The 17,686-nt window shown below is 36.0% G+C and overlaps 1 protein-coding gene across 1 annotated transcript; it reads left to right on the forward strand.

Annotated features, from left to right (window-relative positions):
- The first annotated feature begins 15,503 nt into the window (after positions 1 to 15,503).
- Positions 15,504 to 17,362, forward strand: LOC145124125 (uncharacterized). The gene is made up of 5 exons (XM_079059354.1): positions 15,504 to 15,723; positions 16,392 to 16,526; positions 16,594 to 16,833; positions 16,931 to 16,990; positions 17,129 to 17,362. The coding sequence occupies exons 1-5, from the start codon at positions 15,613 to 15,615 to the stop codon at positions 17,228 to 17,230; spliced, it is 648 nt and encodes a 215-aa protein (XP_078915480.1). The 5' UTR covers positions 15,504 to 15,612; the 3' UTR covers positions 17,231 to 17,362.
- The last annotated feature ends 324 nt before the right edge of the window (positions 17,363 to 17,686 follow it).

Here is a 17,686-nt window from a genome sequence, read left to right on the forward strand (position 1 = left end):
ATTCAGCTCAAGACCCAATCCTGGACTTGCCACCCTAATGATGTCCAATACTTTAGCCACCTCCTTTGAATGTCCAATTACGATCCCATTGTGACATCCCCATTTTCACGGCCAGAAAAGACCGATTGTTTATGCTTATTTAAAAATCAAAGTATCCTTTTTGAAAAATAGTATTGGGGAATTTGTTCCCAGAAAACATGATAAAGATGTTATCAAAGCATTTCCGAAGAAATGTATTTTATTTATATTAAAACATTGAAATGTCATCGTCGATACAAAACATAAACATAACGAAATATTACAAGCCTACAGTAATTAAACTAGTGGCCTAATACTCCTTGAACCTCTCAGCAGAATGTATCTTTAACATCGCTACCTGTGATACAATAAACTGAGTGGGTCAGGTTGGGAAACTTGGAGAGTACATAAGGTTTTCAATCCACAATAATGTAATTATTATGTTTAATCATCAAATAATTAACCGAATTTCTCATCCCCATTATCTTCTTTATTCTTAAGGATCTACCATATGAATTGTCTATTCTTCATTGGTTTATTCCTAAGGATTGTCCTAAGAAAAAGGCACGGAGTCCATCGCTGCCAGAGTTTATCTAACATGAACTAAGTCCATAATTGCCGATGTTATCTATTAGGAACAGCTGTCAATGTTCATTTGTAAGGCACTCAGTCCATAGCTGCCAATGTTCATTTGCAAGGCACTAAGTCCATAGCTGCCAGGGTTTTTAGAGTACATCTGGTGAACACGTCGTTCACAAACACCTATAGGTTACGAGCCTGCTAGCGTTCCATTGGACTGTCTAGAATAGTTTGTGGTCATCATCTATACTCTGCTAGATGATTGGATAAGCTTTAAAGTCGAGGCCTCTCATCATCTTTCACCTCTTCTCATCTATATCGTCTTTCATCTCTCATCATTCATCTACCCATCTTTACCCAATATATTTATAAGTATAAAAATACATATACAGTTTAAATCACGTAAAACATGTATAAATCGTTCATCAAGCATATATACCAGGAACACAGATAATAAGCACATTTAGCATGTATTAATATTAAATACTTCATATCTATGTGTAGGATGAAAGTAACTACGCACTCACTTGTTAAAGTGATAATTCTTAATTTGGACAGCGCTTCTCTTCTAACAATCGTCTTTTCCTTTGAAGAAACCTAGTATTATTATTACCAATTTTTAGTCTAATATTTATTGCGACTAATTATTAGTCTAGATTCATCATTAACTCAAAGTCTACTTCAAGATCTATCAAGTAAGGAACAACCAGGTATGATTTTATCGAAGGTAAGGTACGTTTAGTATACGAAGTATACTGTTTGGAAATCCCACTTTAAATACCTCACTAAATCACAGCCTAGACATCATCCCCGTATGTAGATCAATCAGTATAACGACTTGGAATCACTGATAAATATTGTTTATAAGTTCATAATAACGATAATGAACTTAAACGTAAGTTATACTTAAAGTATGGTAAGAATAACTCACTTACAAGGGGTTTAGCGAGGAAGCGGACTCTGCATGAACAGAACTTCTGAGCCGAAATCTCTTCTTCTCGGGGCCTTCTGGCGCTCTGGGACTCGCTACTAACACTTAGGAGGTGCTAGAGAAAAGGTCTTAGGACCTTAGGGATTTGGGAGAGAATGGAGTTGAAAGGTGTGATGAAACGAGTGAATTTAGGCTCTATTTGTAGGCTGTCCAGGGGCCTCTCACATCGTGAGACATGGCTCTCACGTCGTGAGTCTTGCGTAGGCACCAAGGCTTCGCCTGGTGCTGACATGTGGCGCATGACGCATGTAAAACACCCAATTTTAAAAAGTTCACAACTTTCGCATAAGAGCTCCGTGTTTTACATTCTTTATATCCACGCGTGGTTATTGACAAGATTTACAACTTTCCTTTTGACCCCATTGGCTAATTCTCGACCAATTTTAAATTTAACAGTCTGAGAAGATTGCATCGTTAACGACCGTGTAAAATTCATAACTTCTACATACAGACTCCGTTTTTTATTGTCTTTTTATTGTTGAACTCCTATTAATGAGATATTTAATTCTCATTTAGATCATTTTGGCTAAAACTTGACCAATCTAAAATTCAATTTCTGAGTTGTATACTGCTACGCTGAAACTTTGAAAAGTCATAATTTCCTCTTATGAAGTCAGATTTGGACGTTCTCTATATGCACGCTCTTGGTTTAACGAATACTATAACTTTAATTTAGATTACTAAGTCTAAAAAGTAAGTTATCAAAAATTCACTTTTTACGTTACGCGTAGCCGTGCCGGCTTAATCGTAAAACTTCGACGGGTCATAACTTCTTCGTTATAAGTCGGATTTCAGCGTTCTTTATATGTACAGAATCCTTGTGACATATACTATAACTTTGGTTAAGATTATTTATCCTAAATAATATTCTAGAAGAAAGTCTTTTTTAACACTTATTATCTCTAAACTGACTAGCCCAAATCTGCGTGCCTTACAATTATCTCCCCCATAGGATGATTACGTACCGTAATCATCAACAAAAATGGCTTGTAGAATGGCTCCATACGTTATATTTTCATCCTAGGTAATAATCATAACTCTTATGTCCCTTTTAAATGAGTATTTAACTCTTGGACTTCTTGACTAATGGTGGTGCTCAATCTTGCACCTGCTCTTTGTACTATGTTAGACTTTCAATCATAACCTTAAAGTTATGAACTCGATCCTTATCGGAGATTCCTGCTCCTTCTTAAATAGACTTAACTTAAGATAAGTTCTTTAGTTTTTTTTCTAGTAGTGTTGATTACCATAACAGACCGATGGCTCATGTTCTAATGACCTATCATCGTATGATGCAACGCTTAGACTCATGTATTTTTTGACTCAGATTCCATAATGGAAGATACCTTCCTTTATGTTCTAATGTGATATACTCACATTCTAGCATATAGAACTTATAGCTACAAGCTTCTTACTTTCACGGTGATTGCGATACTTCTATTGATCGCTTCGATTATCTCTCACTTTAATCTTTTGGCTTAAGTCAGATGCTACATCGAACGTGGCTCTCTGAACCACGTAACATACTTATCTTATCCGAGCTCGATTTGATATGACCACTAGGGCTGGAATAACAATCATCTTCTTAGTCATTATCGAAACAATGGTAACGAAATACATGAACAAAACGGAATCAATTCCTAGTGCCTTGGTAACCTTGTGACTTTCCCTAATCCACGTGTGAGTCATGTGCTTCCGGTAGTATAGGCCTCTACTACCTTTCACACATACTCATACTTGTCCCAAGTATTGCCTCTCAGTTCTCCAAGTCACCATACAAGAATTTCACATAGTCATTTAACACATATGAATGTGTCCAAATAATCAAAAAAATTTCCCTAGACTCTACTAGGACTTCTTCCATGCGTATCTTCAATCATCAATTATGCTTCAACTCGGTTGGTGATGGACATTCCATATGATAGGACAACTTTAGGAATTACACCAATCGTTCTATCATCCCGCCAATCAAATGTGTACATTCGGACGTACCATACTCATCTATATGTACTGTTATTTTATCAGACATATTCTAAAAGCAATATGCCACTCTTACGATATCTTCCGATAGGTATCATTCACTACCGTAAGCCTTCTCATTTCCTCCATTTACTCAGTTCACTATGAGTCTTCACCATGATGTTATGTTCACGAAAATAAGCGTTTAATGTATCGGGACGAGAATAGATAGAGAAGGTTTAGACGTGTAATCCTCCTTATTACTCCAAAAATTTACATGCCAATTCTAATACCGTAGTTAAATGTTTAGAAATCTGAACACATAAAACTTCCAGATCCGGTCGACAATAGACCATAGATCTGATAAAACAATAGCATCATAAAGCATATAAGGCATCTTATAGCATAAATCATTTTGTACATAAAAGCAATTTAGGCATCTAATCCTAAAGTAAGCTAGTGTTTGTGTCAATTAAGGAGTACTATCTAAAATATAATAGACACTCCTCACGATGATCGCTTAACATTCTAAGTTTAAGTCTAGAATAAATCCTTACTCCTATTTTTCTTAAGCTGATGCTCTGATACCAACTGTGACATCCCCATTTTCACGACCAGAAAAGACCGATTGTTTATGCTTATTTAAAAATCAGAGTATCCTTTTTGAAAAATAGTATTGCGGAAGTTGTTCCCAGAATACATGATAAAGAAGTTATCAAAGCATCTCCGAAGACATGTATTTTATTTATATTAAAACATTGGGATGTCATCGTCAATACAAAACATAAACATAACGAAATATTACAAGCCTTATAGTAATTAAACTAGTGACCTAATACTCCTTGAACCTCTCAGCAGAATGTATCTTTAACATCGCTACCTGTGATACAATAAACTGAGTGGGTCAGGTTGGGAAACCTGGTGAGTGCATAGGGTTTTCAACCCACAATAATATAATTATTATGTTAATCATCAAATAATTAACCGAATTTCTCATCCCCATTATCTTCTTTATTCTTAAGGATCTACCATATGAATTGTCTATTCTTCATTTACTTATTCCTAAGGATTGCCCTAAGAAGTAGGTACGAAGTCCATCGCTGCTAGGGTTTATCTAACATGCACTAAGTCCATAGTTGATGATGTTATCTAGGCACAACTGCCAATGTTCATTTGTAAGGCACTCAGTCCATAACTGCCAATGTTCATTTATAAGGCACTTAGTCCATAGATCCCAGGGTTTTTAGAGTACATCTGGTGAACACATCGTTCACAAACACCTACAGGTTACGAGCCTGCTAGCGTTCCATTGGACTGTCTATAATAGTTTGTGGTCGTCATCTATACTCTGCTAGATGACTGGATCAGCTTTAAAGTCAAGGCTTCTCATCATCTTTCACCTCTCATCATCTATATCATCTTTCATCTCTCATCATTCATCTACCCATGTTTACCTAATATATTTATAGGTATAAAAATACATATACAGTTTAAATCACGTAAAACATGTATAAATCGTTCATCAAGCATATATATCAGGAACACAGATAATAATCACATTTAGCATGTATTAGTATTAAATACTTCATATCTATGTGTAAGATGAAAGTAACTATGCACTCACGTGTTAAAGTGATTATTCATAATTTGGACAGCGCTTCGCTTCTAACAATAGTCTTTTCCTTTGACGAACCTAATATCATTATTAATAATTTTTAGTCTAATATTTATTGCGACTAATTATTAGTCTAGATTCATCATTAACTCAAAGTCTACTTCAAGATCTATCAAGTAAGGAACAACTAGGTATGATTATATTAGAGGTAGGGTACGTTTGGTATACGAAGTATACTATTTGGAAATCCCACTTTAAACACCTCACTAAATCACAGCCTAGACATCATCCCCGTAAGTAGATCAATCAGTATAACGATTTGGAATCACTGAGAAATCTTGTTTATAGGTTCATACTAACGATAATGAACTTAAACATAAGTTATACTTAAAGTATGGTAAGAATAACTCACTTACAAGGGGGTTTAGCAAGGAAGCGGAATCTGTGTGGGCAAAACTTCTGAGCCGAAATCTCTTCTTCTCGGGGCCTTCTGGCGCTCTGGGACTCGCTAGTCGCTACTAACACTTAGGAGGTGCTAGAGAAAAGGTATTAGGACCTTAGGGATTTGGGAGAGAATGGAGTTGAAAGGTGTGATGAAACGAGTGAACTTAGGCTCTATTTGTAGGCTGTCCAGGGGCCTCTCACATCGTGAGACATGGCTCTCACGTCGTGAGTCTTGCAAAGGCACCAAGGCTTCGCCTGGTGCTGACACGTGGCGCATGACGCAAGTAAAACACCCAATTTTAAAAAATTCATAACTTTTGTATAAGTGCTCCGTCTTTTACGTTCTTTATATCCGCGCGTGGTTATTGACAAGATCTACAACTTTCCTTTTGACCCCATTGGCTAATTCCCGACCAATTTTAAATTTAACAGTCTGAGAAGATTACATCGTTAACGACCGTGTAAATTTCATAACTTCTACATACATACTCCGTTTTCGATTGTCTTTTTATCGTTGAACTCCTATTAATGAGATCTTCAATTCTCATTTAAATCATTTTGGCTAAAACTTGACCAATCTAAAAATTCAATTTCTAAGTTGTATACTGCTACGCTGAAACTTAAAAAAATCATAACTTCCTCTTATGAAGTCAGATTTGGACGTTCTCTATATGCACGTTCTTGGTTTAACGAATACTATGAATTTAGTTTACATTACTAAGGATAAAAACTAACTTATTAAAAATTCAGTTTTTACGTTACGCCGAGCCGTGCCGGTTTAATCGCAAAACTTCAACGGGTCATAACTTCTTCATTATAAGTCGGATTTCAGCGTTCTTTATATGTACGAAGTCCTTGTGACATGTAACGATCGTAGATCCGGGCTAGTCAATTTAGAGATAATAGGGGGTCGAAAACGACTTTTCGACAAAAGATTATTTAGAATAAATAATCTTACCCAAGTTGTAGAATATGTCTCAAGGTTTCCGTACATATAAAGAACGCCGAAATCCGAGTTATAACGAAGAAGTTATGACCCATCGAAGTTTTACGGCAAAACCGGCACGGCACCGGGAAGCGTAAATAGTGAATTTAGGATAGAGAGAGTTTTAGCCTTAGCGATCTAAACAAAAGTCGTAGAAAACGTTAAACCAATAGCGTCCATAAAAAGAACGCCCAAATCTGACTTGGTATGAGGAAGTTATGATTTTTCTAAGATTTGGCATAGCAGTGCATGACCCGAAACTCGAATTTTAGTTTGAGCGGTTTTTGGCTTACGCGACCTAAATGAGAGTTGAAGATCTCATTAATAGGAACTCAACGACAAAAAGACAGACGAAAACGGAGTCCGTATGTAAAAGTTATGAATTTTACGCGGACATTTAACAGTGTAATCACCTCCTACTGTTAAATTTAAGATCGGTTGAGAATTACCCGACGAAGTAAAAAGGAAAGTTGTAGATTTTATTTTTACCTACGCGTGGATATAAATAACGTCAAAAACGGAACTCGTATGCGAAAGTTATGGACAAAGCTTAGTCTCTACTTTTCGAGCGCGGCGAATTCGATACAGTTTTGTAAATCCGAGATAGAATGATAATTAGCCAACGAGGTCTAAATGAAAGTTGTAGTACTCGTAAATACCAACGTGTGGATATAAATGACGTCCAAAACGGAGCTCGTATGCGAAAGTTATGGACGAAGCTTAGTCTCTACTTTTCGAGCGCCGCGAATTCGATACAGTTTTTGTAAATCTGAGATAGAAGGAGAATTAGCCGACGGGGTCTAAATGAAAGTTGTAGTACTCGTAAATACCAATGCGTGGATATAAAGAACGTAGAAAACGGAGCTCGTACGCGAAAGATACGGACGAAGCTTGGAGGCTACTTTACTATAAAATTCCTATAAATAAGAGATGAACTCTTCATAATTTCTTCACACCATAAGCCTTTCTTTCTCTCTCTAACTTCTCTCTAGCCACCCTAAACCCCTCCCAAGTCTAGGGAACCTCCCTAGCACGAGAAGAAAGCCCCGGAGCGCCCGACGGCTCCGAGAAGAAAAGCTTTCGGCTCGGAAACACTGCTCCAGCGAAGCCCGATTTTTAATAAAAACCCGATGTAAGTGAGCTACGCCTATACTATATTTAATATAGCTTTTATTTAATTATATTAAAATTATTAGGACCTTAAAATAATTATTTGGGCTATTATTATGAGTTATATTGAGTGTTATTTAACGCTTATATAATAGTAATAATAGCTAGACTATTAATTAGTCGCGGTTAACGTTAAAAACTAAACCCTAGTGGTATTGATACTAGGTTTTGTCGAGGAAAATTGTTTTGAGATAACGAAGCGTTGTCTGAGTTCGGAATCACCACCTAATCAAGTGAGTGCATAGTTAGTTTCATCTTACACATAGATATGAAGTATTTTATATAAACTACATGCTATGTGTGCATATTATCTGAATACTTGCTGTCTATGCTGGATGAACGTTTTTATACAGGTTTTAAACGATTTAAACTGTATATGTATTTTATATCTACAAATATGTTGGGTATGACATGGGTAGATGAATGATGAGAGATAAAAGATGATGTGAGTAAACATTGGCAGCTATAGACTTAGTGCCTATTGGACAAACACTGGTAGCTATGGACTTAGTGCCTGTTAGACACTGGTAGCTATGGACTTAGTACCTATTAGATAAACACGGGTAGCTATGGACTTAGTACCTGTTAGGAATTGGTAGCTATGGACTTAGTACCTATTAGATAAACACCGGTAGCTATGGATTTAGTACCCGATGAATAAACTATAGCAGCTATGGAATTAGTGCTTTACGAACGAGCATTGGCAGCTATGGATTTAGTGCCAGTCCTATAACCCTGGAAGCAAGGGACTACGGAATGAACGAATGCATGATAGATGACTCTTAGGGTAGATCCCTAAGAGTAAAGAAGATAATGGGGATGGGGAATTGGGTTGATTGTTTGATTGATTAAAACATAATTATTATATTATTGTGGGTTGAAAACCCTATGTACTCACCATGTTTCCCAACCTGACCCACTCAGTTTATTTATATCACAGGTGTCGATATGATGTTACATTACACCGAGAGATTAAGGAGATGTAAATAACTAGTGATAATGAATGTAAGTTCTGTTTATGCTTATGTTTCTGTATTGACAATAACATCCCGAATGTTTTAAAAATGAATAAAAATACATTTCTTCGGAAATGCTTTGATACCTTATTTATCATGTTTTACTGGGAACAAATTCCGCAACATTTTTGTTAAAAGAAGTACTCTGATTTTTATAAAGCATAAACAAAATCGGTCTTTTCTGGCCGTGAAAATGGGGATGTCACATGACATATACTACAACTTTGGTTAAGATTATTTGTCCTGAATAATATTCTATAAAAAAGTCATTTTTAATGTTTATTATCTCTAAACTGACTAGCCTGAATCTGTGGGCGTTACACCCATCGTCAAGGTACCAAGCATGAAGAAGAAGATTGCAATTGTCTATAATTTGATGTATAAGTGGGTGCAATAAAAGATCAAAACGAAGTGGTCCCAAAGGGTCGCCTTGCTGGACTCCAGTAGTAGACCAAATAGGCTTATATCCCAAATACAGCCTTGTTGCATGTCCATATAAGAATTTGACCCATAAGGAAATGGAAGGGAACCTCATCCTGACCTCTTGAAGTAAGGCATATCTATCCACTAAATTGAAGGCATTCGAGAAATCCACAGTAAGCATTGCAAGAGATCTATCATCATGATGTGCACTCAACACCATATTGACACTATGAAGTACAGCTTCAGCACAACCGACACACCTACTCCAAATTGAATGTCATTGAGTTATTGTGTCATTTCTTTACCAACTCCTTTCATAACAACCTTTGAAACCAAATGCCTCCATATAGTGCCCACAAAAATAGGACAAATTCCATTGCCAGGTTTTAGGAGTGGAGTAAGAGGTGCAGACGCTACAAATTCTTCCAGACATGACGGACATCTTTCTCATAGCCACAGATTAACCACTGCGGTGATGGCATGTAAGAGATTTTTGGCTATCGAAGACCCATCCTCACATAGAGCATCCAAATTTTGTTAAGCTCTCAAGTCGTCTCTCCCATACGAAGTTCCTTTAGGAAACGATTTAATAGAACCAAGGACATTGTCAATATCTATTATAAGGGGAGGCTCAGAATAAATGGTGCTCGACATGGATGGGGGTGGCTTGTATGGATGCTTAGCCTTTAAAGCTTTGGAAGTGTCACAATCGTGTGAAGCAACACCCGAGGAGCACAACAATTTCATTGCTGCTGTAAAATGCCCATAAGCAACCTTATGGAGACATTGTCTGATGTTGGTGTTGCCCTTTGTTCTACCCTCCTGAAAGTGATCTGCTCCTTGGCCCGATGAGCCAAGACCTACATTGTCGAACATATTTTCAACTAATGTGACAATACCATCCTATTTCCCCCATGTAGCTAAAGAGTTCAATATACAACGATTTTGTAAGGATTTCATGTTCCCAAACCTACTTTTTTGTCTATTCTTAGGCATGAACATCTGCAAAGTACATCGGGAAAGAAGCAATAGCCTAACCTACAATTCAACAGACTCGGGGTGAGTGACCACCTTGTTAAGAGTTGTTTGCAATGCTTGAGAGAAAGTCATACGACAACTATGAGGGATACTTTTGACAGTCGTGATAGGTGCCTTGAAAACACGATCAAGAAAGTCAACATCCAAAGCCATCCCTTCAAGTACTATGGTTTCATGCCCTATGTAAGCTGACTTTGAAATGCCAATAATGTGTCTACTCATGTCGTCGACCCCACCAGTAATTTGTGCAAGACCATCAGGGTGATCGAAAAACGACTCAATGCATGAATACTCATACAATTAGCGCATATACATGGACCAAACACCTTTAAAGTTTCTTCTACATCCATATACAATCCATGTCCCCAGAAATAGCCTCCCGCAACACATTTTTACATTCATCGGAAGCAAGGTGTAACCTCTTAATATGAGATATCAAGCGAGAAATCCCCTTAGACCCCACCTGAGCATCCGGGCAACAATGAAATCCCCCGAAAAGGACATGGCCAAGTACCGATCGAAGAAGTAGAAGAAGAAACCATGAAAATAAAAGGTAAGCAAATTAAGCCTCGAGTTGAAGCCCTAAAGAAGATGCCAAAACCCTAAGATGGAAACACCGCAACCAAAAGTTGGCGTGCACCAAATGAAGAAATCACCGGGAAGAACGCTACATTTCCTTGAAAGCAATGGCGATGGGTTCACTATCAATCTTGATTCTAAATCCAGGGGATAAATAGCCTTAAAGAACTTTGTACAATAAAAAAACATGGTTTTGTGTGAGACGTAAAATAAAAAAGCTTGAATAAAGTTAAAAATATGGTTGTAGTATTTGAAAATTTCACTTTGGCATTTTATCAAACACTTGGTAGGCAGTGAAGTTGGCATCTGATTTCAACTTGTAGGAGGCTTGCTTGAAACCCATCATTTGCAAACTATAAACAATAAACTCATTTGTTGATACAAACGAATTCAATTGAGACCATTGATGAACTTGAAATCCAAAATGTTGGTGATCGATGATGAAGTATATTGAACTGATGTACAATATTCACATCAAAAAATGTTCATGAGGATTAAATCGAGTCATTATCCATTATTCACCGTTGTTCGAACACTGATCTTCGTAAATCGTAACAACTTTCTTTGATTTCTTCAATTTCTATGCATTACAATGTAAAAAAATGGCCTGATAATGTCGTAAAATTTTGTAAATTATATAAATTTGTTTTTTGAGGGTATTTTTGTCATTATGAATTAATTTCATTCCATTCATCCATCTAATATTACTTACCGAATAAAATTGGTTAATGATTCATTCCATTCTAACAAAGTAATCAAACATGTCAATGGAATGATAATGAGATATTCCATTACCTTGTCCATTCCATTACCTAATCCATTACATTCCTTTGTCATTCCATTCTACCTTACCAAACATACCCTTAGTGTTGAGATATAATCCAACCCAATGGAGTTATTGTTGTAATGAAGCTAACAACATCATTATTATCATAGTAAAGCTTTAGTAACCTTGAAATGTTGTCAATAATTCTTAGTCCATTTATTAAGTTACGAAATCAACATAAGATGACACGCAACATGAAATCATGTCGCATGTTTGACCATCATAGTCGAGGTAGTGGTAAGGCCCCAAGGTATATCTCAAACTATATAGTGTGGGTAGGTAACTTAGCAAAGAACCCCACCCAAGAACACCACACCCTAGGTGCAGTTTAGGTGAAGGGTTTACCTGCACAAGGTAGCTTCCCCTAACTTTCTCTCCTCAAATTAGCCAACAACTTTTCTCCTTTTTTCCTTTTTTTTCTTTTTCAATTTTTATAATATATATATATATATATATATATATATATTATAAAAATATATTAAAGTTTATGTTTTTTGTTTCTCTACAAAAAGAATATAATATATATATATATATATATATATATATAATAAAAAATAAGAACAAGTGAAAGATGACAATCTCCTGTGTTTTGAAGAGTGAAAGGAGAGCCAGGGACAAATGAGATATCATAGAAAAAGTGAAATGTTAAAGGAGGGTATACCTTCCGGTCTAAGCTCTTCATAATGACTCATTTAAGATATAAGTCCACCTAAAACATGAATATGTATCCCAAAGTTAGTCATTCTTGCATTTAGCAAAAGTTTGAGTCTATGAATATCCCTCGACCTTAGGAAGTTTCAGTCTTCTATAAGTGAGCATGTATTTCTTTGTTATTTGTAAGTAATGTAACAACTTTTCAGATGATTTTCAATGGTCTAATATTAATAATGACCAAGCATATCGCTGATGTTCACAATGTGAGGTCGATTGCATACTTAAGCATACATAAAAAATCCCAAATAATACCAAATCATATGGACTAAGCTTTATTTGTTCATGTTCTGCCTTCAATTTGGGGCATTAATAAGAGCTAGATCTGTCACGAACCAACGTTTCAAAGATTTTCAACTGTTTTTGGGAGCTTGACCTTAGACTTGGATCGGAGCTAAAGTCCATAGTCTTCAAAGGGTTGACTTTTGATTTAACACACCGACTTTTCAATCTTAGTATACTATTTTGATGTGTATTCAGATTACGAGCAATACCGAGGGATTGAAGTTTAACTCGTAAGGATATTTTGAATGCCATTAGTATGTGATGGTTACTTATTATACCTTTGGTGTGTACAAATATTGTCTTGCACACTTTTTATGACATGGACTATTCTAAATATGATATTTTAAGCAATGAAACTGTTTGTAAGTGAAACTATTGATTTTGTCATCTGAAAATATAATTGTTAAAAGAATCTGAGTGTCCAAACAATTCAAACACAATTGTTGATTTCATTATTAGCCAATATTATTGGCCTAACGAATGAGTCATAACGACAAGATACGAATTCGACGAACCATGTGGAGCACTTCAAGTGTCACATATCAAGGACACCTATATTGATACATTTTAAGACCTAAAATCTTATCATTTTTTGCGTCATTCAGATTTATTATATCCCGTTTAAGGGAAGTCTGACTTACTAGATTGTAACGCGGTCGAAGCTTTGTTGTTCCCGATGTTTGCAAACATTAGTTTGTCAAAGTGGTCAGATGGCAATGCTTCTTCATCATAAACTTTGTGAACACTTCATGTGGATCTTCGTAATGCATTGTCTACCCCAATATTAGCTTTATTCGGATCCAAAACTTGTTAAAGTGTCTTGGATGCACTCACCACGTGATTTTTCAATGTGGTATTTCCTTTGGGGTTAAAAAACTTATCTTATGTTTTGCATTGAATCCTTCTTTCGTCGGTGTTTATGTTGCACAAAGAGAAGTTGACCTAGATAGCCGAGTTTCGAGTATAGCCGACAATAGCGAAGTCATCTTCATTAGCAAGTTTTTTTTCAAGGTACCGACATATACCTGTAAGGATGCTTTTTTATACTGAAAATTAAAAAGAAATGAAGAATTGAGAATACAAAAATTTGAAGATAATCATGATTACAAGATCCGATCTTTCAATTTTCATTCAAACCAATCCTAAACCAACGATTAAGGTTATTTCATAATCCGATTATCCGAATCCGTATTGGAATCCGAATATAATATATCTGATTTTATTTATTTATTATTATTATTATTATTATTTTTAGAGTAAATTACACGAATCGTCCCTCATGCATATGTCAAATAACACGTTCAGTCCCTATTTTCAAAAATTAACTCGGATCGTCCCTCGTTTGGTTAAAAGTTACACGTTTCGTCCCTTGTTAGCTTAAATTTACACGCTTAGTCCCTTACGAGACATGAAATGACTACAATGCCCTTTTCAATTTTATTTTTCATTTATTTTTAACATTTCTGATTAAAACAAAATAAAAAAAGAATAAAATAAAAAAACCCACCCCGTACTATCCACATTTCTTCTCGTCTCTTTCTCCCTCTTCAACTGCTCACCCACCTCAATTTTTCACAAATTCATCTGGGATGCTTAACAGATACCACCAGATCATCCAAGAATGATCTCCTTTAACACATTTCTACAACTACTTCTATCGACATTTTTGTTTTCTTTTGCAATCACCTACGACATAAAATCCAGAGGAGATGTCGGCGTACATTGCCTGCTTCAATTTCCTCCCAGATGGTAATCTTTGTCTCAGATCATCTGGCTCCGTCATCTGGCAGTCTAATACAGTCGGTCGTGGTGTCATAGTAGGTGGACTTGACGACGATTAGGTAACTTTGTTTTCCACCACTGCCACTAAAACAACCTCCATTGAAAATCCACACACACAGAGATTTACCTTCGCCACACTCCACCCCCGCTTTCAAACTATCTAGGAAAAACCAAAAGCCTAAATCTACTCAGAATTAGGGCAAAATTAGTTTGGTTAAATCCAAACCCCAAAATCATTTTGCTCAAATCTATTGAGAAAAAACACAGCCCTCAACCAGAGTTTGAATCTAGGTTTACTGTGGATGATTATTTCGAACGTAGAAAAGAGAAATTGAATCCCCTATCGGAAATCAAAACATAGCCCCTCACATATTTCGCAAAATTAACTGATATCGGAGGGATTGAGAACAAAGGCGATGTCGACTTTAGAGTTGCAGGTTTCCGGCAACGCTGACGACTCCAACGAGGCTTGATGTGTAGATCGATGGGTTTAAGGCTGAGTTTAAAGGAGAGATCAGTGGCTTCAGGTCGGCAAGGTAATCATCACTACGACCTCCTTGTTATCATCTTTCTCGTTGGTCTCATCTTCATGCCCACAATTTTTGTTTAACGAGAGAGCTGGGGGAACAAAAGTAATCAGGGGGCAAGGGAAGGGTTGACGTCTGAGGATGAAGTGGAGATCTTAATTTATTTTATATTTCTTTTTTGTTTAATTTAAAGTTGATAAACAAATAAAAGAAAATTAAAAAATAATGTATCAAGGGCAAAATAGTCTTTTTGTATCCGGAGGGATGAAGCGTGCAAAGTTACATAAAACGAGGGACGGTCCGAGTTAATTTTTGAAAATAGGGACTGAACGTGTCATTTGACGCATATATGAGGGACGATTCGTGTAATTTACTCTTTTTTTTAAGTTAAGAATTACACATCTACACCATCATATGGACTAGTATGGAGTATGGAACCTCTATTGGGGAAATGGGCTTAATCATTACCCAAGCCCATACAGATTTTAGGAGTATCCCGATCATTCTGGAAGACTGGAAAAGTAACAAAGTTATTCTATATTTGTACGAGTGTATCCATTTCTAATCCTCATATACTGTCTTTTATCTCTGCTCGATTCCAGCTTCATTACCATTTCACTTGTCGTTTTTGTTAGTATTGCTTTAATTTCTGATCAATAACAACATGGCGAACGATTCATCTCTTGATCTGGAGGAACTTCGACACCTTCAAAGCATTGCGAAGAGGCCACGCGTTGTTTCTCTCATTTCCTCCGAGATTCGCAACCTCGAAAAGGTATAATTCCTGTCATAGTAACGATAAGTTTGTATGATTCTGTGATTTTGTTTTTGATACTCTTGCGATTCATAACTGTGATACGATTGTTAGTGGCCTATGACCCTTCATATAGATATCATTTCGTTTCATTCAATGATTTAGACAGGGTTTACGTATGATGTTTGTCAAAATTAGATATTATTGAAGCTTGTAATGTGAGGAATATTACTCGTTTCGAGACTTAGAACTAATCGCTAGATTGAGACCAGATATCAATATAATAAACCATATTTATTGCAAAGCTCATGGATATGATTCAGTTTTGGCGTCCATTGTTACTACGTAATTCCTTGGGTTGTAATGAGTCGCTAGATTAGTTAGAACAGAGTTTGCAATCAATGGAAGTGCATAGTTTTGAGCCTTCGTGAGCTGGTTTCTACTTTGGTCGAATGTTCTTATAGTTTCTTTCTGGTTTTAGTTTGTATTTGACTTCAAAACTTTTTTCCTTTTTTTTTCTTTCTAACTGTGATGCAAGTAATTTCAAAGGGTTTGAACTACTTTCACAGTCATGTTTATGTGTTACATTTGCTTTTATACAGAGCAGGTTTAGTGCACATTTTTACTAGTTTCATTTATTTATTATTTCTTTAAAAAATAACAATCATGTATCTTTTAAACTTGTGCAGCAATTAAATGATGCTGCTTTAGTTGCACCCACTCCAACACCAATTTCAACAAATCTAAAGAAGGCTTCTGAACCTGCATTAAAGTACACTACTCTTGGATCTTTCAGTTGGGATCAAGATACTGATAAAGTCAAGGTGAGTTTATAAATTATATTATGTGAGTTTATAAAATATAATATAAACATTATATTTTCCCCCCCAGATTTATGTGTTTTTGGAGGGAGTTGATCAAGAAAAAGTTGACACTGAGTTCAATCGCATGTCAGTTGATGTGAAATTTCATGATGTGAATGGAAAAAACTATCGATGTGCTATACCAAAATTAAACAAGGAGATTGTACCTGAGAAATGTAAGGTTTTGGTTAAACCGACGAAAGTCATCATCACATTGATCAAAGCTTCAAAGGGTAATTGGATGGATTTGCATTTCAAGGACGATAAGGTAATTTCACTTTTGTAGTGTTTGGTATCCAGTAGTCATAAATGCAAAGAAGTGTATTAGTGTAATGTAATGATGTTTTTTTTTTATTGAAATTCAGATTAAGCCGAGTTTGGACAAGGAGCGAGATCCCATGGCAGGAATTATGGACTTAATGAAGGTATCTCATTAAATATTTTTAACTTACTCTAATTTCTGATTAATAGGATGAGGAGGGCATTTACGTCTTTTTCTATAGATGAATAGATGAGACGGATCATGAACAAGTTCTTGTCTGATTCTGTTCTGTTTTGTGTAGAATATGTATGAGGAAGGGGATGATGAGATGAAGAAGACGATTGCGAAAGCATGGACTGATGCTAGGTCTGGCAAGGCAGCGGATCCTATGAAAAGCTTTTGATGAGTCATGAGTTGTTTAAAAGAAATTTAGAGGGATTTGGTTGGTTTCGTTAAAGGTGTGGTTGTGTTTTTGGAACATATTCCTGCAACCAAAGTTATTATTAGTATATTATTATTTTGCGTTTTTAATTAAGGAATGGGGAATGGTTGTGGTTTGGGCCAAACTTTAGAGCATAATTAAGGTTTTACTAAGCACGAACTAAGTTTATAAAATATGATATCAAGTTCTACTTGAAAGATACCTATCAAAATCAAATGAATAGAGTTTTGCAAGTCAAACCCGAGTGTAATAAAATGCTTGGAAACAGTTTGACGATGGCCCCTCCATCAATCAACATGAGGTTTTTTTTTTAATATAATTTTGCTTTACATTTGGAGATAACAAAAAAATAAAATATTTGTAAAGCAAACTATTCATGCATCGCATAAGAAAAGTCTTTGCACAGATTTGTTTATG

The sequence above is a fragment of the Lactuca virosa genome, chromosome 7 (genome assembly GCF_052849685.1).
Source record: "Lactuca virosa cultivar CGN04683 chromosome 7, Lactuca_virosa_CGN04683_v6, whole genome shotgun sequence".
In the NCBI taxonomy this organism is placed as follows: Eukaryota; Viridiplantae; Streptophyta; class Magnoliopsida; order Asterales; family Asteraceae; genus Lactuca; species Lactuca virosa.